The sequence below is a fragment of the Thermomyces lanuginosus genome, assembly GCF_041956635.1.
Source record: "Thermomyces lanuginosus strain ATCC 200065 unplaced genomic scaffold VTN49scaffold_34, whole genome shotgun sequence".
In the NCBI taxonomy this organism is placed as follows: Eukaryota; Fungi; Ascomycota; class Eurotiomycetes; order Eurotiales; family Trichocomaceae; genus Thermomyces; species Thermomyces lanuginosus.
This window is the reverse complement of record NW_027192368.1, coordinates 14,231-35,125: the sequence shown is the minus strand read 5'-3', so window position 1 is coordinate 35,125 and position 20,895 is coordinate 14,231. Positions and strand designations below refer to the sequence as shown.

At 51.8% G+C, this 20,895-nt stretch overlaps 9 protein-coding genes across 9 annotated transcripts; 6 read left to right on the top strand and 3 right to left on the bottom strand.

The window, feature by feature from the left end:
* Nucleotides 1-134: 134 nt before the first annotated feature.
* Nucleotides 135-2,015, bottom strand: VTN49DRAFT_5293 (uncharacterized protein; the record flags this gene model as incomplete). Its single annotated transcript, XM_069413334.1, has 1 exon — nt 135-2,015. One exon carries the CDS (start codon nt 2,013-2,015, stop codon nt 135-137), a length of 1,881 nt encoding a protein of 626 aa, XP_069266528.1.
* An 860-nt stretch (nt 2,016-2,875) lies between these two features.
* Nucleotides 2,876-3,411, top strand: VTN49DRAFT_5292 (uncharacterized protein; the record flags this gene model as incomplete). Its single annotated transcript, XM_069413333.1, has 2 exons — nt 2,876-2,937; nt 2,997-3,411. The coding sequence occupies 2 exons, from the start codon at nt 2,876-2,878 to the stop codon at nt 3,409-3,411; spliced, it is 477 nt and encodes a 158-aa protein (XP_069266527.1).
* A 229-nt stretch (nt 3,412-3,640) lies between these two features.
* Nucleotides 3,641-7,077, bottom strand: VTN49DRAFT_5291 (uncharacterized protein; the record flags this gene model as incomplete). The annotated part of the gene is made up of 4 exons (XM_069413332.1): nt 3,641-4,465; nt 4,523-6,455; nt 6,520-6,614; nt 6,673-7,077. The coding sequence occupies 4 exons, from the start codon at nt 7,075-7,077 to the stop codon at nt 3,641-3,643; spliced, it is 3,258 nt and encodes a 1,085-aa protein (XP_069266526.1).
* Nucleotides 7,078-8,418: 1,341 nt separating this feature from the next.
* Nucleotides 8,419-9,213, top strand: VTN49DRAFT_5290 (uncharacterized protein; the record flags this gene model as incomplete). The annotated part of the gene is made up of 2 exons (XM_069413331.1): nt 8,419-8,763; nt 8,833-9,213. 2 exons carry the CDS (start codon nt 8,419-8,421, stop codon nt 9,211-9,213), a joined length of 726 nt encoding a protein of 241 aa, XP_069266525.1.
* A 142-nt stretch (nt 9,214-9,355) lies between these two features.
* VTN49DRAFT_5289 (uncharacterized protein) lies at nt 9,356-9,574 on the bottom strand (the record flags this gene model as incomplete). Its single annotated transcript, XM_069413329.1, has 1 exon — nt 9,356-9,574. One exon carries the CDS (start codon nt 9,572-9,574, stop codon nt 9,356-9,358), a length of 219 nt encoding a protein of 72 aa, XP_069266524.1.
* A 1,065-nt stretch (nt 9,575-10,639) lies between these two features.
* Nucleotides 10,640-12,691, top strand: VTN49DRAFT_5288 (uncharacterized protein; the record flags this gene model as incomplete). Its single annotated transcript, XM_069413328.1, has 2 exons — nt 10,640-12,137; nt 12,192-12,691. 2 exons carry the CDS (start codon nt 10,640-10,642, stop codon nt 12,689-12,691), a joined length of 1,998 nt encoding a protein of 665 aa, XP_069266523.1.
* A 682-nt stretch (nt 12,692-13,373) lies between these two features.
* Nucleotides 13,374-15,652, top strand: VTN49DRAFT_5287 (uncharacterized protein; the record flags this gene model as incomplete). Its single annotated transcript, XM_069413327.1, has 6 exons — nt 13,374-13,376; nt 13,440-13,561; nt 13,683-14,037; nt 14,112-14,218; nt 14,607-14,685; nt 14,738-15,652. The coding sequence occupies 6 exons, from the start codon at nt 13,374-13,376 to the stop codon at nt 15,650-15,652; spliced, it is 1,581 nt and encodes a 526-aa protein (XP_069266522.1).
* A 2,721-nt stretch (nt 15,653-18,373) lies between these two features.
* VTN49DRAFT_5286 (uncharacterized protein) lies at nt 18,374-19,147 on the top strand (the record flags this gene model as incomplete). Its single annotated transcript, XM_069413326.1, has 5 exons — nt 18,374-18,384; nt 18,436-18,469; nt 18,533-18,650; nt 18,721-18,995; nt 19,115-19,147. 5 exons carry the CDS (start codon nt 18,374-18,376, stop codon nt 19,145-19,147), a joined length of 471 nt encoding a protein of 156 aa, XP_069266521.1.
* Nucleotides 19,148-19,735: 588 nt separating this feature from the next.
* Nucleotides 19,736-20,754, top strand: VTN49DRAFT_5285 (uncharacterized protein; the record flags this gene model as incomplete). The annotated part of the gene is made up of 2 exons (XM_069413325.1): nt 19,736-19,741; nt 19,801-20,754. 2 exons carry the CDS (start codon nt 19,736-19,738, stop codon nt 20,752-20,754), a joined length of 960 nt encoding a protein of 319 aa, XP_069266520.1.
* Nucleotides 20,755-20,895: the final 141 nt, after the last annotated feature.

The following is a 20,895-nucleotide window of genomic DNA, read 5'->3' as shown; positions in this document are numbered from 1 at the left end:
AAAACTAGTATATTCATGACTACCTAGTTTCAATACATTCCAGAAACAGATTCCTTGAACCGGGTATCTCCAAGAATTCCAGGCGCCTTATATAATTAGAAATCACCAAGATGATCACAAAAGAAAGAAAATAATCAGCTTAGTTCTTCCCACACCAGGGGAGGCAATGTATTGTCCTCCCACATGCCCTCGGCCTGCGAGTTACCAGAGACTGCATACGTAGAATGATGACTGTCTTCGCCAAGGGCGAGGTTAGCACCGCCATGAGTGGATGATCCCGACGGCGGCGGCGGCACCAATGCGGGATCAACGGGCCCGAGCAATGTATTGACGCTCGGTTGGCCACTGCTCGCTATAGATTTAAGCATCTTCCTCCTGTTAGGAAGCGTGAGAGATGGCGGCGGCGCTCCTGGCGTGGAGGACGACGGCGGCGGCTCAGCGCGGGTTGGATTGGATGATGGCTGGCCCGACGGCACAGTTCTCGACACGCGAGGAAGATCACCGGCCGGTAAGTTTACCGTGCATCCTTCCCGATACACATACGGCAGGAGGTTACGAAAGCGATCTCGCAAGTCGGTTGCGCGGCGGTGGGACAGGTTGAGCCGTTTATCCTGTTGGATCCGCGTCCAACGGAAACCATACATTGCGTACCCGGTGAGCAGAGCATTATCTTCTTCCGACGTGAACCGTCGACGAGATCGCCGTTTCGTGTTGGGTTGAGTACGCGGTTCTGGGATGCCCAGAGACGCAGGCGATGGTTTCGACTTGCTTGCCGTGTCCGGTGAGGAACTGACCCCGCCTGGGTCAGACTTCGATGGCTGACTCGAAGTCGACTGTCTCTCGGAGTCTGTCGAACCAGCAGAGTCGCTGGGATCCAGGTCCCCGTGCTCCGTTTTGACAAGATCGATCGGCTTCGAGTCTGCCAAGACCTCGGCAAGCATGGCCTGGAGTTTTCTGATGGCTTCATTCTGGTCAGTTGCCTTATATGCCCAAGGGCAGCAGACACGGAACCGATCTTTTAGGTTGGCAGCGCTGCGTTTGTTGAATTTTAGTTCTGGTTGCCGCAGGATCTCTGTCCAGTTACCGATGCCACATTTGATTACTCCACGAAGGAGATCCTTGGTTTCTTCCTCCGTCCACATTCTCACATTTTTGCGGGACCTCCCGCGAGTCCGGGGGGACAATGGTTCGTCATTGCTTTCATGGTCTTGACGCTGAGATGTAGCACTGGCTGTGGCCACCTGAACTGTGATATTGTTCTTGGTGCACCTGGAAGCCCATTCGGACTGTTGCATGTCAGTCGAGCTCTTATCTTGGATATCCGGACTGAGGATTTCCTCCAATCGTCCCTCTCGCCGACCAAGATGCCCGGCCGACTTCTCTGGCCTTTCCGTTTCCGATGGTCGCCTGTCGAGAGCTTGTGGCATAGCTCCGGGGTCAATGGGAGGAAACAAAGCGGCATTTGGCGGAGGTTCGTTCAGGCCATTGAGGATCGTGAAGGGTCCAAACGGCGGCGGCGGTTTCTTGTCACTTTGTGTCTGAGGCACCGGAAGTTGCAGCGTCTCGCCCGTGAAATGCTCCCCCGAGACGTCCAAGCGCCGGCGTCTGGACAAGCCATCTGACTCAAAGGACGCATAGGGCAACTTCTCTACCGCCCGCAGGTTGATGAAGGCCGGCAAGATCGTCTTGGGTGGCGGTTGCGTGGCCGACGATGACGACGCGGGGTCTGTTCTGGGATCGCCATCATTGTTCGTGCGTGCCGCATTCAGGAACTCTTTCAGGGTGGGAAGCTTCGCCGGCAGAGGGCCGCCGGTGGAGGAGAGATAGGACGGCGTGGAGGTCGACGGCGAAGCATGGTTCAGGGTGCCGGACTCAAACGGTAGTAGGGGCCGGCTCTTCTCCGTGGCCGATAGTGGCGCTGCCGGCGCCGACGGTGGGGGAGGAGCAAGAGATTGGATCCGCAGACGGGAAAGCTGGAGCTCGTCGGAGGAGGACGAGTTTGCATTTCGCATCATGTGGATGGCCGCCGGGTTGTGGTGATGCCCGCCTTATTGTTCGACAAGCACAGATGCTGACCCATGGCCAGTAGCATAGGGCGTGTGCCAGTAATTAGTATTCAGTCTGAAAATCAGTCTGGAACTCAGAGCTGATGTGTCTGCCCTAAATGCAGGTTCACGCCTTTTGACATGGCCTTTTGAGCACAGCTTAATACGAGCCGGGATTTCCTCATCCAATCACAGTGACATGCTTAATAAGTCACTTAAAGTATGTTAGAGTAAACAAATTTAAAGTAATTAAGAGAAAGAATTTTTAGCAAGAATTTTCGGCCAAAAGAATCCCTTTTGAGTTCAAATTCCCAGAAAATTTTCCGTATTAGGGCTTTCATCCGAAGCATGGGGGATCTCAGATGTGCTCCAAATTTTTTGGCTTGAAGCTGGCCATGCAACTTCCTGGCCACGGCCTGTCGACAACCAATTGCGGCTGAAGGGTGGCAGCGACATACAGCGACGGACAGCGAACAGCTCGTCCAGGACGGTGGCAGCCGGCTGTGCTCGGATTGTCCTATGCATATTAACGACCACTACTAAAAAATCTTGACGGGATTTGACGGCAACCCCCTTCGTGAAGCAGAAACGGCTGCCATCGCCCGTCATCATCCCTCGTCGAAAGAATTTCGGAGGCGTCAGCTGGGCTTTCGACGCAGAATACGAAAGAGATTCAGCAGACGGTTTCAACGAATCGATGTAAATGCATGGATTTATGAAGTTTTAGCTGAATCCGTGCCCACTGGTCAATAATCAACGATCATCCTTCTCAGAGTCCAGCCTCGGCCAAGATAGCTGTATGTCCCGTGCTCGAAACAATAGTGCTCATCATGTCGACCTTATTCCCGACTTGGCCTCACATTCTCTTTGCCGTCCTGGAACCATTGTCACTGTCAGTGTCTAGACCCCGGGTGATTACCCGATCGCAATCGCTGATGGCCAGTCCCACAGACTCGCCGGCTTCTTCGGCGCTCTTTTAGACACGTCCAACTTCATCTCTGGGCAAACGTCTCATGCCGGGAATCCCCCCTCCCATCCCAGCGTTCTCGCCTTGACCTATCAGTTGGGTAATCTCTATCTCTTACTTGCCATTCTTGGGGTCTTTACCGTATATACCGCATCGGAACCGCGGGTGCTGCGCAATTATCTGATTGCGCTGGCTATTGGCGACGTGGGCCACATATATGCGACCTATGTCGCCATGGGCGCTAGTGGGTTTCGAGATGTCGCCACCTGGAGCCCAGTGGCGTGGGGGAATATTGCGGTGACCGGGTTCCTGTTGGTGAATCGGATAGCATATCTGTTGGGTGTGTTTGGCTATCCGCTGAACCCTCGGCAGAAGGAGGGTGGTCCAAAGGTAGAATAAAACGACAAATATATGTTGTTAACCATGTGATTGTAAATTGCAAAGCCAAATCTGATTATCGTTGTTCCCAAGTGGGAGTGGCAAATAACCAAATCCATTGAGATTGAACAGATGAACTACCTATCGGATAGAGAACGGATCATTGACAAAAAGATGAACGATCGGATGTGTTGAACATCACGACCATGTACGGAGTAATAATACTGCTGTGTCAAGCTCTTCGACTAACCTATTTCGTCTCCACGCTGGGCGAGATACTTCTCCACTCCCCTGGCGGTGGAGACGGCCCGACCTGCATCTCGGCATCCCGGACGGTCAAGATGCGGTGTTTTCCGCTGGCAATGCCCAGGGACCGTTTAATGGCCTTCCAGCTCTCCACTACCGCTAGGTACGCGGCTAGCGCACCAACAACAATGCCCCATTCCCAGGTGATCCCGTGATGCTTGAAGACAGCCCGGTTGATGACGGGAAGATAGATCACCGGGAATGCAATGACGAAACCCGCCATTACGGCCCAGAACAAGAACCGATTCCGCCAGATGACGGGAAACACCGAGAACGGGCCGCGGTATCGGACCGGATCCATGTTGAATAGAGACCGGGAAAAGTGCTTGACTTCCCACGCCGTGACGAGCAGAAGGAAAGTCAGGGTTGCGTAGGTGGTTGCCCGTGCGCGGAAGACGACGTCGCACGTCTCGTTGTATCCGTCGTTGCAGTCGATGCCCAGCTGGCCCCGTCCTGGCCCATAGCTGACCGCTACGTATGCGACCAGACACAGGACGCCCATCGCAGTGCCGTAGATCATCTTATCGACGATCAGCTCCCAGGTGAAGACGCCAACTTTTAGATCGTGCGGCGGCCGGTACATGATGTCGGGCTGTGCTTCCTCCAACCCGAGACCGATTGCAAGGAAGGACGATGTGATCAGGTTCGTCCAAAGAATCTCGAGCGGGGAGAGTGGAAACACCGATTTCCCATCGTCGTCCTTGAATGCTAGGGCAATAAGCAAGAGTATCACTTGAGATATGTTCGATATCAACAAGTGCATCAAGAACTACAACAGTCAGTAACCTGCCAATTACGAACCCAAATAGTGAACTAGCATTCGCACCTTTTGAATATTGTCAAATAGCCGCCTTCCTTCTTCAACCGCTCTGACGATTGAAGAGAAATTATCATCGGTCAACACCATGTCCGATGCTTCTTTAGCCACATCACTTCCCCCTTTACCCATGGCGATCCCAACATCGGCCCGACGAAGCGCAGGTGAATCATTGACACCATCTCCTGTCATTACGCAGAAAGCGCCCCGTCGGTGCATCGCCTCCACCATTCGCACCTTTGTTGACGGGCTACACCGCGCAACGACCAAGGGTAGGGATTCCATTTGATCGAGTTCAGCGTCGGTGAGATCGTCAAACTCCGCCGCAGTCATGATAGCCGTGCGAGGCAACGCCGACGACATGTACTTGCGGAGAATTCCCACTTCATACGCAATGGCCGTTGCCGTGCGAATGTGATCACCCGTCAACATGTGCACGGTGATGCCTGCCATCTGGCAGCGAGTTACCGCACCGGCCGTCTCGGGGCGCGGCGGGTCGTAGATGCCAACCAACCCAAGAAACGTGAGCCCTACCTCGGCCAGTTCTCGTTTCATGTATTGGTCAGAATCGGCTACGGGGATTGATTTCATTGCCACACAAAGCACTCGCAGTCCTTCGCCTGCCATCTGCTCCGCCTGGCTCTGTACTTCAGCCTTTTCCGTCTCGTTCAATAACATATTTGGCACCAGAACTTCTGTGGCACCTTTGGTGTAAACTTCGTTCATGTTGGTCCTGTTGTTGTGATAGACAACAGACATCCTCTTGATTCTGGAATCAAACGAGTGTTCGGCAATGAACTTGAAATTGCCATCCTCGAGCAATTTTGGCTTTCCATGATCGAATCGCGTAGCCAGAACTTGTAGGGCAATCTCTGTCGGCTCTCCGACAGCTGTCCACGTTGGGGATGATGCAGCCGCAGACTTCTGCGCGGGATCTGCTCCTTTAGTTTCCAGACTAACGGTTGACAGATTGCACAGAGCAACTGCTGTCAGGAGCGACTTCCAGTGGTCGTTTCCATTGATGTGTGACGAAGTCACTTCCACATCATTGATTCTCGCTGTCCCACTGCCCGGATCCAGGGGATTCCCCACGTCATCAATCATCATGGTGCTGGCTTGCGGCGTCCAGACTTGACGCACCAACATCTTGCCCTGCGTCAATGTACCGGTCTTGTCGGAGCAGATATTTGTCACACCCCCAACAGCCTCTAATGATTGTAGCTTCCGGACGATCACATTACCCTTGGCCATGGCCTTGGTTCCAACGGCCATCGTAATTGTGAGAACGGCGATTAATGATTCTGGAATTACCGCTACTCCCACCGAGATACCGTAGATGAGCACTTCGCCCTCTAGGTCGAACAATGCGACCGAGAAGACGATAATGACCAGTAAAATGGCTAGAGCGAACAAGAGCAAGGCAAATTTGCTCAGCTTGACCTGGAGAGGGGTGCCGACAAGGCCCAAGATGTTGATCAAACTGGTACGCAGTCTTGCCCAGGCTCTCGCTACGAAGCCCGAGGTGGGAGAGTTGTTGCCCTTCTCACGGAGCAGCTTCGCTATCTTGCCCACCTCAGTCGTCATGCCCGTGGCAACTACAATGCCTTTGCCTCGGCCCTGCGCCACGGTAGTTCCCGAGTACGCCATATTGCAGCGGTCCCCAATGGGTATCTCCGGGTTTTCCAGCGCAGTGTTGGGTTTCTTGCTCACGGGAACCGACTCACCAGTGAGCAGGGCCTCGTCTATCGAGGTGTTGATCCCTTCAAAGAGCCGCAGATCGGCTGGGACGACATCTCCGACCGCTAGCTGCACGATGTCACCTTTGACCAACTTCTCGGCTTTGATCGACGTCAGCTTTGCATCGCGGATGACCCTGCATACCGGGGCAGATAGCTGCTGCAATGAGTTGATAGTCTTCTCTGCTCGATAGTCCTGGACAAAGCTAGATGTAGGCAATGCAAGTCAGGAAATGTGTAAAGATCTAGAAACGGCCAATAATAACTCACCCGACAATTATATTGAGCGCAATTACTGCTGCAATTACGCCCCCTTCGATATAGTCTGAAATACCAAATGACAGCCCCATGACGATGACGAGGACCTGGTCCAAGTTACCAAACGCATCCCTTCACAACTGCAACCACCACTGCGGAACGTACCACCGTGAGGCTGTTAGACACCTGTCTCAACAGAATTTCCCAAACGGAAACCCCCTCTGCACTCTTAACCTTATTAGGGCCATCTCGCTCCAGGCGAGATGCCGCTTCGGCACTAGACAGTCCATGGTCGACATCTACGCGGAGATGGAGAGCTACTTGATGGGCGGGAAGAGTATGTGCGTAGACGTGGGCGTTCTGCTCGTCGTAGTCGTCCGCTGTTACGGCAGTAGTTGTGGTGGTCGATTGTGAAAGGGTTGTCGCAGCTGCCGCCTTGAACTCTTGCAGGGAATCTACTCGGATCGTCGCGGGTTGTGGTCGTGATAAACTGGAAAGGTCCTCATTGGAACCGCATATAGGAGGCTCCGTCGATTCTTCGACATCGGGGGAAGCAATCTCTATGCCCATTCAATTGGCGTTCCTGCACCGTGGGGAAGGTGTTTAACAACGAAAGGACAGTCGATGGTTGAGCTCCGTTGGATGACGGCAGTGTGCCGGATGTGAACGGTCAACAATCAAAGCACCTTAAGTTGGACACGCTTCCCAGCACCAGAAATATGATGAAACCGTGGATCCTGGGTCTCGGAAGCAATGAACCGTGGATAGGCACAGAAAGTGCTACGTGTGTATCTACCGATGGCGTTGTGGTCTTTTATCCACCACCTCCCCCATCCCAAGCGCGCATGCATCCTATCAGTACAGGTGAATGATAGCATTTCGACGACAGATTGCTTGGCGCCAACAGCAACTGAGATGAGGGGAAAGCAGGGATAAGCTGATGACTCTCGATTGACGAGATGGGATGGTGGATGTCTCGACCTCATCATAAAGAGCCGATTGACGAATCACCCACATGACTGAGCCGGGGAATGATGCTGATGAGCGCCTAGTCCTCGAATTTGCGCTTGGATTCGCCAATGCTTGCCCACTCTCCGCAACGCAATCAACCGCTCATGTTCTAGTGTTTCCATTCATGACCTCGACCACCTCCACCGACATCAGTGGCTGTGTTCTTGTAGTACGTATGTCCATATCAGGCATGGAGTACAATCCCGTTGCACATGACGTAATTCCTCACAAGGTTGCGATCTTAATCATTTTGTGGAGTTGAAGTCAACTGATAAGTTCGGCTCTGGGCAAGGAGAAGAGGTGGCCCGGTTAGGTATTGGAATAGGGCTAGCCCTAGCTACTTATTCTGGCTTAGACTGTCTAACCATGGAACTTGCAATATGAAGTTCAGGGCCATCATCGAAAAGAGCACGTAGTGTAGCAAGGAAAGAAAAAGGAAAGATTTCGCCAACATTCGCTTCTCAGAGTACTTGCAGCGGCTGTGTGCGGTTCACTCGCTATCTGCGGTTGGCAGAATTCTCGATGGTGGCATTTTAGAGGTCTTCATGCACGCCTCACTGCTGAATCACTTTGCCATTGGTCATTGACATCTGCCCACTGTGAATGGTGAAGGCTTCCCACACCAGATCCGTATAGAATGTAACTTCATTGTCAAATGATCTGAAAGCCCCTTCACAAACCATAATCAACGCTATCATCGCAAAGTGTTATGGCGTGGAGATTTTGCTGGAGGATCTGATAATCAGGAACGGGGCTCTAGCCAATCAGCGCGCTTTAGGATAGATATTCTGCCCAGCCAAGGAGTTGAGCGGAAGTTTTCTGCCGGTGCAAGCAGATTGACAATCGACATCAACGCTGTGAAATTTCCGAGCCAATTCTTGGAGTAATCTTCCTCCAACAATGACCGGTCCAACTGCGATCCTTTCCCCGCTAGATCGCGCCGATGGCTCTGCCGCATACACCTGTCCATATACCGGGCTGAACATCCTCGGCTCAGTTAACGGCCCCATGGAGCTGCCTGGCCGTCGAGACGCGCAGAGGCCCGAAGAAGCTACTCTGGAAATCCTGGTCAAACCGGCAACCGCGCCAAGCGCGGTCGGGGAGAGGTATGCGGAAGGGATTCTTAAGAGCGTTCTGGGAAGGATCATCCTGGGGAGAGAAAAGGGTTTTCCGCGACGAGGCCTCGTGTTGACATTAGTGGTTCTGGGAGGGCCGACCGAGGAATTGATGGGAAGAGGACAATCGGTGAGCAGAAATTGTGTAACGGCAGACTTTGAGTTGGGCCTTGTCACTGATCTGAGACGATCTCGGTAGTATATACCTGTCTTGCCGGCCTTGCTACATACCGCTCTCCTCACGCTACTCTCGGCTGCTATCCCGATGTCGATGACTCTGACAACAACCGCTTTGGCTGTCAATGCAGCCGGAGAAATCGTCGAAAATCCGCCCCTTCAGGTTATCAAAGACGCTGCATCCTTACACGCTTTTGCATTCTCGTCCAAAGGCCATCTTCTCATGAATGAAAGCTCCGGGTGCTTCGACTTTGATACGTGGGAGAAGGTGCATGACCGTGCATACGCCATCTGCCGGGGGCCCAAGCCTTCGGACAGGGATGGAAATTTGGAAAGTGTACTGCGGGAAACGGTGGAGGACAAAATCTACCGTGACTATGCATATGCTATCAATGCTGCATGATTGTTCTTGACGTATAATACCCGGGATTGGCTCATTTGTCTCGCTCATCTGCGCGAGACGAGAGCGATGAGCGTTCGCAGTGACATGTCAGATGTCTCAAACGGTAGGAGAATGCCTGATAAAATCGGCAGGACGGAGTAGTTTAGCCAGGTGCTGCCATGGGTCGCTTGAAGGGACTCCTGAAGATCTGCGGGATTCGCTCAATGGCTGAACCGCTCCCATGCACATGGCCGAGGAGCGGGCCGAACGGCGGTCGAGCCACGTTCCTGGTTTTGAGGGGCAAACGTTTCGCAACACGGGTCATGTCACTGCATCCACTTGGCCGACACCATAATCCTATACGATGATCTGAGAACATCATTGTTTGAGGATTGACATTAGTCAAGGTCAAAAGCCGACTTTCCATACTTCCGACGGGCCATTGATTTGATGAACTCCGTGGGAGTTGGCCAAGCGTTGAGGATAAAACGTGCCGTCGACGGTGTCGTGATTCTTGAATTAGCAATTGGTAGATTCAACAGCAATAATTCATGGTCCATGCGCTTCCTATGCACCAATATAGTAGAGTCTGAGCTCGATTGTTTAAGATGGAATTGAGCTAACTGCAAAGTGTGACACAATCGGTTTGATCTGATAACTCCAGGAGCCCCAGAATGCTGGTGCACAAGCTACCCCAGCGAACTGTTGGAGCCAGTGAGATGAAACTTTCATGCGGTGGGGGTGTGCATGAGAATCTGAAACTACGGGTAGACCACTATGTTATGCTCGTACGGAGTACAGTAGTTCTTCATGCAGATAAAAAAAAAAAATAGGGGCTTGAACCGGCTATATCTAGACCAAGATACTCAACCTGGCCAGATTCGCAAGATCTTCGAGTCTCTGACGTTGATTGAGCGATTGATTCGTTCCTGTTGGCGATCTTCGGGGATCTTGACAGAGCCTGGGGCTCGATCATCCTCCTCGTCCAAACTTTTTCAGCACTCGGGCAGGGACCGATACTTCCAGCACCTCTTTTACGTTCTCTTCGACTGGCTCCTGCAGGTTCGGGGGCTGAGGATTAATAATAGTTCTGCGCGCACACACTCCCTCTTTTAATTATTAAGACATTACTTAATAAAGGTTTGCTTGGAAGATTCCACCGAAAACGTGGGGATGAAGGAATGCTGACATAGAAAAATAGGGTTAAGCTAGTGCTCCAATAACCTCTGCCGGCCCCTCTGTCACATTCGTTTCCCTGGAGGAGACGCAGCCCGTATTCTCGTCAGACACTGCTAGTGGACGGCCCGAATCGTCCGGCGCCGATTTTCCCCTTGGCATCACTTCGGCCAGTCATTCCGGCCGATTCAATATCCCTCCCGTCGTGGAGAAAGAGGAGTAACTCCGAGGGTCAAAAGTCCGGTAGTCCCGCGCAGCGAAGACCAGCGCCATGTCCACTCCCCCAAGTCCGCCGCTCCTCTCGTTTCCTCCCAAACCGCGAGACAATCGTGAAAAGCGTCGCCGGCCGTCTCTGACTATTTTAACAAACCGGGACCCCGCCGACAAGCCTGGATCTTTTATCTCGTCGCGAGTTGCTGGTACACGAGTCAATGGTACATCAATCCCGGAGCATGAAACTACGATGCCTACGATAGAACAGAGCAGTCAATCAAGAGGAGGATCATCATTGCTTGAAAATAAGCAATCCACTACAGCGTCCCGCCCTCGAGGAGGGAGTCAAGGGGCACGGTCCGGCGAGGAGTCGTCATCGGCCGCCCCTGCACCCTCACTTCTATCTCTGCGGCCCCCGCGCTCACTTGGAGACCCCCGGAAGCCCTCACTACCTCCAATTGACTCAATTCCGCGACAAACCATCATGAAGGCGCTGGCGTCTCGGCCACCAATGTCTAACGCACCATCACTGCCGCTGGCGGCTTCCCTGTCCGGTCTCATCAACGCACAGTCGAATAATAATAATAATAATAATAATAATAATAATACAAACTCATCCACGGAAGAAAACGACACACGCAAGTCCAGCAATTCGACGTCGCAAACGCTCTCGGCGGCACTGGCGAATTTGCAGTTCAACAACTCCGAGGACAAAGACTCACTGACGGCACGCTATGCGCTAAAGTCGCCCTGCTTCTTCCACCAGCGGTTCGACGACGCCGTCAATATTCAAAAGGTTCTCGAGGAGATTGCCGATGATGAGTGGCTGTCGCACTCGCGGCTTGTTCAGACAGCCACGGGCGTCCGAGAAGTCTCCAAGCAACTTCAACGCCGGCCGATTAAGCGCGCAGTGAAGACAGTCATGATCATCACGAAAGCACGGGACAATAGTCTAGTCTACCTGACCCGCGAGCTGGCCGAATGGTTGATCAGCACCCCACGATACGGAAGTGATGTGGGAGTCAATGTCTACGTGGATGCTAAACTGAAGAACTCGAAGCGATTTGATGCCGCTAGCCTTATTGCAAAGGATCCCCGGTTCAAGGACATGCTTCATTATTGGACTCCGGATATGTGCTGGACATCGCCGGAGAAGTTTGATCTGGTTCTTACCCTTGGTGGTGATGGAACTGTCCTCTTCACTTCCTGGCTGTTCCAGCGCATCGTTCCACCGGTTCTGTCCTTTTCTCTGGGAAGCCTGGGTTTCTTGACAAATTTCGAGTTCTCCAAGTACCGGGAACATTTGAATCACATCATGGGCGATGGTGGGATGAGGGTCAACTTGCGCATGCGGTTTACCTGCACGGTGTTCCGTGCCGACCGCAGCAAGGGGGCCACCCCAGGGGACGTGGAAGAGGGCGAGCAGTTCGAAGTGCTCAACGAATTGGTCATTGATCGGGGGCCATCTCCTTATGTTTCCAACCTCGAGCTCTATGGCGATAACGAGCTCTTGACCGTGGTGCAGGCGGACGGCTGCATCTTCTCGACACCAACCGGTAAGTACTTGCCCTCGGCCGCGAAGCATGGTATCAAACGCTAACAATGCGCAGGGTCGACTGCATATTCGCTCTCCGCTGGCGGGTCTCTCATCCATCCTTCGATTCCTGGCATCCTGTTGACCCCAATCTGTCCTCACACGCTGTCTTTCCGACCCATGGTCCTGTCTGACACGATGCTCCTCCGAATCGCTGTCCCAGAAAATTCGCGATCAGGGGCCTACTGCTCCTTCGATGGCAAGGGGCGCATCGAGCTGCGACAAGGAGACTACGTCACTGTGGAAGCCAGCCAATATCCATTCCCCACCGTCGTGTCCGGAGGCGGGGAGTGGTTCGAAAGTGTGCGTCGAGCACTGCGGTGGAACTCCCGCGGTAGTACGCAAAAGGCCTGGAACGGCGACCAGTCAAACGAAGAAGAGACCGAGTTTGATATTGACTTTGACAGCCCGGCGACGGGGACCGACAGTGGGATTGGAGCAAGTGAAGACGGTGAATCCTGTGGCACCGGCTCTGCAAGTCCTATGCGCCGGCAACTGAGTTTATTGAACATGTAGCGGAGTCTCCATCCATGATTCCGCAGCTGGGATATGATCTGTACATACTTGGAATCTTTTTCATGACGTTGAAGCGATGTCTCGTTTGCGATTTGCATGGAGTCTTGGTCATGACGTTCTTTTGGGCTCGACATAAAGCAGACTTTCGAGCTGATCGTCACAGGTCGGCGTTTGTGGTTTGATTCCTAGACATAGTTCCATGGAGAGCGCCTCGACTGATACATTATACAAGCAAGTGGCACCGATATTGTGCATTCAAGCATTTGATCCATAGTATTCGCTTCTGGTACTGTTTGTATTCACTATATCTTTTAAAAACCAAACTGAAAAATGATCAGAATCCCCAACGAAGAAGTAAGAAATCTCGGAGCAATCAGAGAGGGTTTGCGTTATTATGGTGAGAAATGAGCAATCCTACCTCGCAAAGCTCTCCGAATCGGAGAATCTGGACATCAAGCTTAATAATTCAACACATCCGTTCAGTGACATTGGATTCTAGAATACGCCTTTCAGTCTTCAGCTTGGACTTCAAATTTCCCAGGATAATTTTATCTATGTTCTCCGTGTTCCATCGCGGAAATATTTGATCCGCGGTACCTCCACAAAAAAGATTTGATTCCCTCGCAAGATCACCAGTTCGTTCTGTCCAGCGCAAGTAGTAAAGCAGTCACGCCCAGTCACCATGGTCAGCTTTCCGATAATGACCAGACTCAGAATTGTGCGAACAGCAGTAACTAATGGAACCTAGCCACACGCCGATGCGACTCAATTCGGTCAGGGCCTCTCAAAAGCCCAGGTCTACAGGCAGCTTCTAGAGCAAGCGCAGGGTCTGCTCGCCGATCAGCGGAACTGGGTAAATAGAATGCGCCTGTTCTGTTAAGTGCGTCAGGTTCATCGCTGATGCTGTTATTGCTTGTATAACTACTAGGTCAGGTACGATGAAAGGAACTACAAATTATGCTGGATTCTGAGTCTGACGGCTTTCTCCTAGTAACCTTGCCAATGCAGCCTCCCTACTCTGGCACGCTTATGCCGCTCTACCCGAACCGTCTTCTTCGGTCAACTGGGCCGGGTTCTATGTCCGGAGTGACCTTTTCCCCAGCCGGGCATCGCCAGAATCAAATAGGATTGCAGATGTTCCTGCCTTGGATCGGAAACTCCTCCTAGGACCATTCCAGGGTAAAACCGCCTGCCAGGAGATTCGGTTCGGAAAGGGAGTGTGCGGGACGGCAGCGCTGAAGAAGGAGACGGTGATCGTGCCGGATGTATTGGAATTTCCCGGTCACATTGCCTGCGACGCTGATAGTCGCAGCGAGATTGTAGTTCCGATTCTGCATGAGGGCGAGGTACGCCATTCTTTCTTGTCGGAATTCTGTCGGGAGATTAGTATGTCCATGGAGTGATTGACTGACTCCTGTAGACTGTCGCTATCATTGACATCGACTGCACACAGTCCAATGGGTTCGACGAAGTGGATCGGGAGTATCTGGAGCAGCTCGCAGACCTTCTCGCCAAAAGCTGCGACTGGTAAACAATGCCACGGATTTATCGTTTGACAATATGATTTTATTATGTCCGTGAAGTCCGAATTCATTCCCGGCGCTAGCCGTTGATCGTACTATGTATTGTGGCAAGGCTGACTGCTTGCTTCAATCCTTTTGCGTAAAGACTCGTTTCAGTTCCACACGAACCTCAATGACCAATTTTCGGGGATGAATGAGGGGATAGCCGACACCCTTGTTGGCATGAAGCCATGAACGAATCATGCCCCGATCTGCAAACAAATACGAGTCGTAACAAGCCATCTGAAAATTACAAGGAAAACCAGCGGAACCGTAACAAAACCTTATGTCTCCACCCGCTGTTCTATTTAACCCTTCTGCCCGCCATCCCCAGGCATCTCTCATCCTCAAAGCAATTGGCGAAAGCATAGGTGTTCCCTCCGCGCTGCTAGCAGGACCGTCGGAGTCCTGCTATTTTCTGCCTGCGAGGCGGTAGTTTTTTCTCTCTCTCACCATCCAAGGATTTCGGGCGCCGGTTCCACAGAACCCCGACCCGCCATGGCCTACTTCATCAACGCTTTTGAGCCGAACAGGCAGCTCTTCTTCAACTTCTACCCAGCAGCAGCTGCCCAATAGTCAGCTCGCAAGCTCCGGTCAAGATCAGACGATCGACCCTTTATTTGACTTTGAGACTTTCCTCCCCTCGTCCAATTGTTCAACGGTTTCTCCATCGCCTTCTCTTGCTTGTCCGGGCTACTCGACGCAGCACTCGGACTCGCCAGACAGCCAAGTTCTGTTTGATTTTGCCTCTTTTGATTGGGATTCGCTATCGCGCGATCCTCTGATCGCTGATAATCCGAGCCAAACGACAACGCCGCTTTTCGAAAACAGCGTTTCGTTTGACTTGGACCCGACTTTCCAGCAGCTCGGTGAGATGTCAGACACCCTGCTGCTACCACCCTCGACGGCTGCCCTCGAGGACTCCTCTTGGGTCCAACAGAGTACCAAAGCCTATACCACAACGACTGTCGTGTCTCCGTCCACCAATGCCCTTGACAAGCCTTCCGCTGCTGCTGCGCCGCCCCCTTCAAACCGTCACGGGTATCCGCCAATCGCAGCTAAACCATCCTCGGTGACTTTGCCATCTTCGTCCGGCCATTCATCGTCCGTGCCTGTAACTGCGTCGACCGACACAAAAAAGCGCACACGACTCGAAAGTAATTCGGCGCCGTCCGGCAACGATAGTGCGCTCGATTCTGAGGAGGAGCGCATTCTTGAACGACGCCGTCGCAATACCCTCGCGGCTCGTCGGTTCCGGCAACGAAAGCAGGATCGGGTCCTTGACTTGGAGAGGCGGTTGGCTGAGGTGACTAAAGAACGGGATGAATTGAAGTTGCAAGTCGCAAAATGGGAGGGGGAGGTGATGGCGTTACGGAAGTTGGTGGAGATGAGGGATTAAAAGTCGTGTACTGTGTGTGGTGAATGGTAGGGTGATTGTTGGGAAGTGATTAATAAAGGATCTATGTCATTACGTGAATGCAGAATATTCTGAACTCTCGTCCTGGATAACCTCTGCTACAAACATAGTGTATTGAACCCATCACGAGTAGTTAGCGCTTTCAAGTTCAATGACCAGCTGCTGGTCAAAAATTGACACCATGTTCTCCTTAAAACCTGTAGGATCTCCATTAAGAGTCAGCACGATCCATGTAACACAGTGTGAACAAGAATCAGACAATGTAATTAAATATCATGAATCAGATTGAAAGTAAGCAGTTTGGTCTCATACCTGCACCTTTCAGTGATTATTCACTGCAATAAAGGTGAGGTCGATATGGGGTGAAGCTGTTTGACATCATATCAAGTGCCATTGACTAGGTTGGGGAATTGAGGATAAGTACCTTTCAGAAGTAGCTTTCAGAAGTAGAATGTTGGATGAAAGGGAAGAGAGCAGTTAACCATGCTGGCTCTTCATTTACTTTTGTTGAAGATGAAAATATTTTGTCGACAAGGAGCCGTAGACTTGTAGATGGGACAGACACGAGCGAGAACATTCGACTGGAGTGCTGACACTTAACCGTTTTAGGTATAGTGTCTTAGGGCTGGCCGAGGCTTGGGAGTCGAGACTTGAGCGCGCTTTTGACAGTTGACACTTAGGTGTGAAAGCATCAGGTCCATCTGCGAGAGCACAAGAGACGGGGAATAGAACGGAGTATGGGCACATTGTCTTGTGTAATGCTTTTCACGAAATCCTTGCGCATCATCAAGAGAAATTCGTCGTCAATCATCGTGGGGTGTTACTCATCATTGCTCAGTTGTTGAGCTTTCGAGAACGTATATAGGTAGCCTCCTCACCAACCCTTTTCTTCGTCCACACCTTGATTTTGAACGTTGAATAGTCGATGCGATTGATTCATACTATCTCCAATGCTGCCACCAGATCAACGCAACTGTTACTGAGCAGACTATTGTTCGAAGGACCATTGAGACGTGGCTCCCATCCAAGTCGTTTCGTTGTCCAGAGCCATGGAAAACCGGTCTTTGCAAAAGGACAGATTTGCAAGTTTTAAAATACGCAAACTCCGTATTACCATTTCATATGTACCATACGTTCCCAACCGACAGAAAGGGATTAGCTATGAGAGAACTACAGCCAATCATATCTCGTGAATATGACTCATACTTGCTAATCGTGAGTGATTGGCTGGATGCAGTTCGTGTTGAACAGCCTCGTTCTGCAGTTACTGCGGCCATGCAGAGTGCTGCCTCCTTTCTGCAGTCGCTTGCTTGCAACCTTGTTTATCTCTATCCATGGAGCGAGTCATCTGGGGCGATCCGTTCAGTTGGTTTTCAGGTTCACTGCAACCCTTTCAGTCGAATCAGCGAGGCACTGTGATGTTGGCGAGCGGATTATTTTTTCCCCGTACGGACGTAACTTCTCGACCTACCTACAGAGTACTCCGGGGATTGGTTTCCGCAACCGTTCCTTATCGCAGCGTGCGCCTGGTCTTGCAATGCTCACATGCTCGGCTAGAGTAGATAACTACTGGCTTCAAGAATTGCAATGGCACCATTATTCCGTAGTACATGTGCTGGGCCGTCAACATTTGAGTTTCGTTCATGACTTCATTCACGCGAACTACATATGGCACTGACAAAGGATTTCGGGTTAGATCCGCAATCCGAAAGAAAGCCGACATTGAAACTCCCGTCACGCTTATCTTCTTGTGAACACTGAAAAATGTAGATTCCATCCGGGATAACTTCGGGAAAAGGAAGGTGATTCAAGTTAACTAGTCAATCTCCATCCAATTGGGCCTCTTCAATCCCAATGGATGGTTTACACGCGTTACTGACCTCCAGCATATCGCCATGGAGTTGCAGATGGCACTGACAGAATCCTCTTGTATTGAGCGGTAAAGAGCCCGTTTCGGCATCGATAAAGCACCCTACAAGCGTATGAAGTGTCTATAATGGCTGCCATGCCACGAGGCTCCCAATGTGGCACTTCTGCGATTTTGATACCACGGGACTGCTTCCTCATGCGACGGACGACGGATTCAGTAGATAGTATCACAATTGAGAAGCTTCATTGTAGAAGGCCTCATAAAGCAGAGCTCATCGATTGCCTCCTGTTGTCCATCAGATTTGTCCGATGTCGGTGGACTGAGATTCGAGAGCGAGGACAGGGTATTGGATTGCTTTCATGGAGACAGATAACTAGATCGTATGGTACCAGGTCCAAGTTTCTTAGATCTTTCAGTAGCAGCATTGTCGGGGCAGTGATCTGCTCGCATGATCAGCACTCTGTCGATCATAAGGCGACAATGCAGAAAGCTGCAGGTTAGAATAAAGGGCAGCAGTTGACTGTCACGGAATTTGCACATGAGTCAGGGCATTGCTTGCAAGGATGCTGTCCGGTTTCCCCTAAAATGCAACGTTGGGCACGGGCCGGTGCAAAATGGGCTGAGTGAGAAGATCTGGAGAGTTACGGTGAATGAATATTATGAATATTCTCAAAGACGCACAAGAATTTTTATCAGGAGAGCTTTCTGGTCGAAATCGGACCGTGGGGCGGAAGCCCCTCGGAGCGGCTTTTTAGATTGTTTGGGATGGAGATTACTGCCTGCCATCTTCAATTTTTCCTCCCTTCACCACATCAGGTCCAAAACACGACAACATGGCAATTCAGTGAGTACGGCTTGTGGCATAATATCAAATTCTTCCTAACCGATTTCACAGTTACCTGATCCTCCTTTCAAGGCAGGGCAAAGTGGTATGTCGACTCGTCACCCACCCATCTGCGTGCAGAACTTCGACTCACGCAAACTCTTCGCAGCGCCTCGCCAAGTGGTTCACCACTCTTTCTCCCAAGGAGAAGGCGAAAATTGTCAAGGATGTCTCGCAGCTTGTCCTCTCTCGACGCACGCGAATGTGCAACTTTTTGGAGTACAAGGGTACGATCACTGAAGAATTCTCTTATCTTCTCCTTCGGCTTCGTCACACTAACTTGGCATCTTTGTACAGACCAGAAAATCGTCTACCGTCGTTATGCTTCGCTCTTTTTCATCGCCGGCGGGTCTGCGGACGATAATGAGTTGATCACTCTGGAGATTGTACACCGCTACGTCGAGCAGATGGACAAATACTATGGCAACGTGTGCGAGCTGGATATTATCTTCAACTTCCAGAAGGCGTACTTCATTCTGGACGAGCTGCTCCTCGCTGGCGAGTTGCAAGAGAGTAGTAAGAAGAATGTTCTGAGGTGCATCAACCAGCAGGACAGTTTGGAGGACTTGGAGGTACGTAGATGCTTTCCCTTCCCCCCTGCAGTTGGTGCTGTCCGTGTCCTTTACTCACTCGTCAACGCGACCCCCTTTGGGGTCGCCTCATTATACAGTCGTCTGATGTTTCTCTCTAGGTCGAGGAAGATACTGTGACGAAGATTATGTAGAGTCTAGCAGCTGGATCTGCCTTTTGGTTATCGGTTCTGTTCATCGCGTCAAGGCGTTCGGCGTCGGTTATGGCCGCGGGCTTACGGCTTCCGTGTATATTTGCCGCTATATACTAATCCACACCATTTGGCCCCTTCAAAGGGAACAAGACCCGAAGCCTCCTGGAGGCAGCCAGCGTGGTATGGCGGATCAATCATGTGAAGTAGGCGGATGAGATCACTGGCCGAGACCTGGGATCACGTGATGGACCTGTCTCGGCGCGAGAGTGGCTCGACCGCAACTCCTCGTTGTCTCATCTCTCTGCCGCGTCATCTCCATATTCTCAGTGTATATTCGGCGCTGATTGATATGGATCTCGCCGTCGCGATCGCTTTTTGTTAGACGTGTATCGTCGGTCTTTGTCGGTCGCATAAGCCTGTCCTTGCAGCCAGCCTGGAACACCTTATCGTGCCGATCATCAGATCCATCGTCGCGTCCACGTTTAGTGCGTAGACGGGCGTTGCCTGGACTCTGAGAGTCATTATTTCTAGGACCCGATATTTCAAATTCGCATCGGTTGTCGCCATCACGGCGTGAGAACAACGAGAATGAAGGTACTTACCGAAACTCCACGCCACACCCCGCTTGCAGCGCTGAAGCATAATGATTGCAGTATCTCCCCATCCCGGAAATTGAGGAGGTCTCCAACGCCCTCAATTTCGACACCGCCGACCTTCACGTCGTCGGCGGGTGCGACCTGTACATCACCAAGGCCGCGTCGGATGATCGGAAATTGTACAACAAGATCGAGCAATCGCTGGAATCGCAGTACGAGTCGCTCCTTCGGCTGTCCGCATCCCTGTCACCGCCGAATGGGTCGGATTCGTCCTTGGCGTTAAATCTGTCGCGATCGAGTCCGTTTGGGCCCCTGACCGAACATTCGAGCCGGCGAACCTTTGCGTACCTCATCGCGACGCTGAATGCTAGCCATCCCGACTACGACTTCAGTCAGGTGTTGCGGCCGACAGATTTCCGCCGCGAGCGACACCTGAAGAAGGTGATGAACACGCTTGACATGACGCTCCACAACTTGCGGCCGCATCTCCGCAGTGATGGGACCCCTCCATCTCCCCGGAACGCCTCAGCGAACTCGTATAGCACAGAAGACACAACAGCCGTGTGGGGCCCTCGAATGTGGAAAATTGTCGATGAGCAGATGACTCTGAATGACTGCGCGATATTTTCGTACTCGCCGGACGAGGGCATCAACGAGGATGACGATGGCGCGATCTGGAGTCACAATTACTTTTTCTTCAACAAGCAGCGGAAGCGCGTGTGCTACATCCATTTGCGGGGGATTCCGATCAAAGGAGACTCGACTCAGTCGGATGACGACACCTGGGACGGCGTCGCGACGTTGATGGGTAAGCGAAACTACAACGAAGGATACCTCACACCGGACGTGGGGGCTAGGAAACGCGCCCGGTACTGGTTCGGCGATTTGAGCGACGAAGAGGATGTCGTGGAGGGCGGACTGTCCGGCGTGTCTGCGAACCGATCCCAGACCATTCCCAAAGGATCCGTGCGAGCGATGAGTGAAGAACTCGCGGATTCTATGGAGGTTTAAGTCGTCGTTTTTTTTGTTATCATCTACGCCGCTCTGCGTACCAGCCTCTGTTTTTCCAGACTGTGAATTGCCATGAGTGTGTCTTATTGCTATGTTTTCGGATGGTTTGATGGGTGGGTGTGGCGTTTGTGTTTTCTCGGC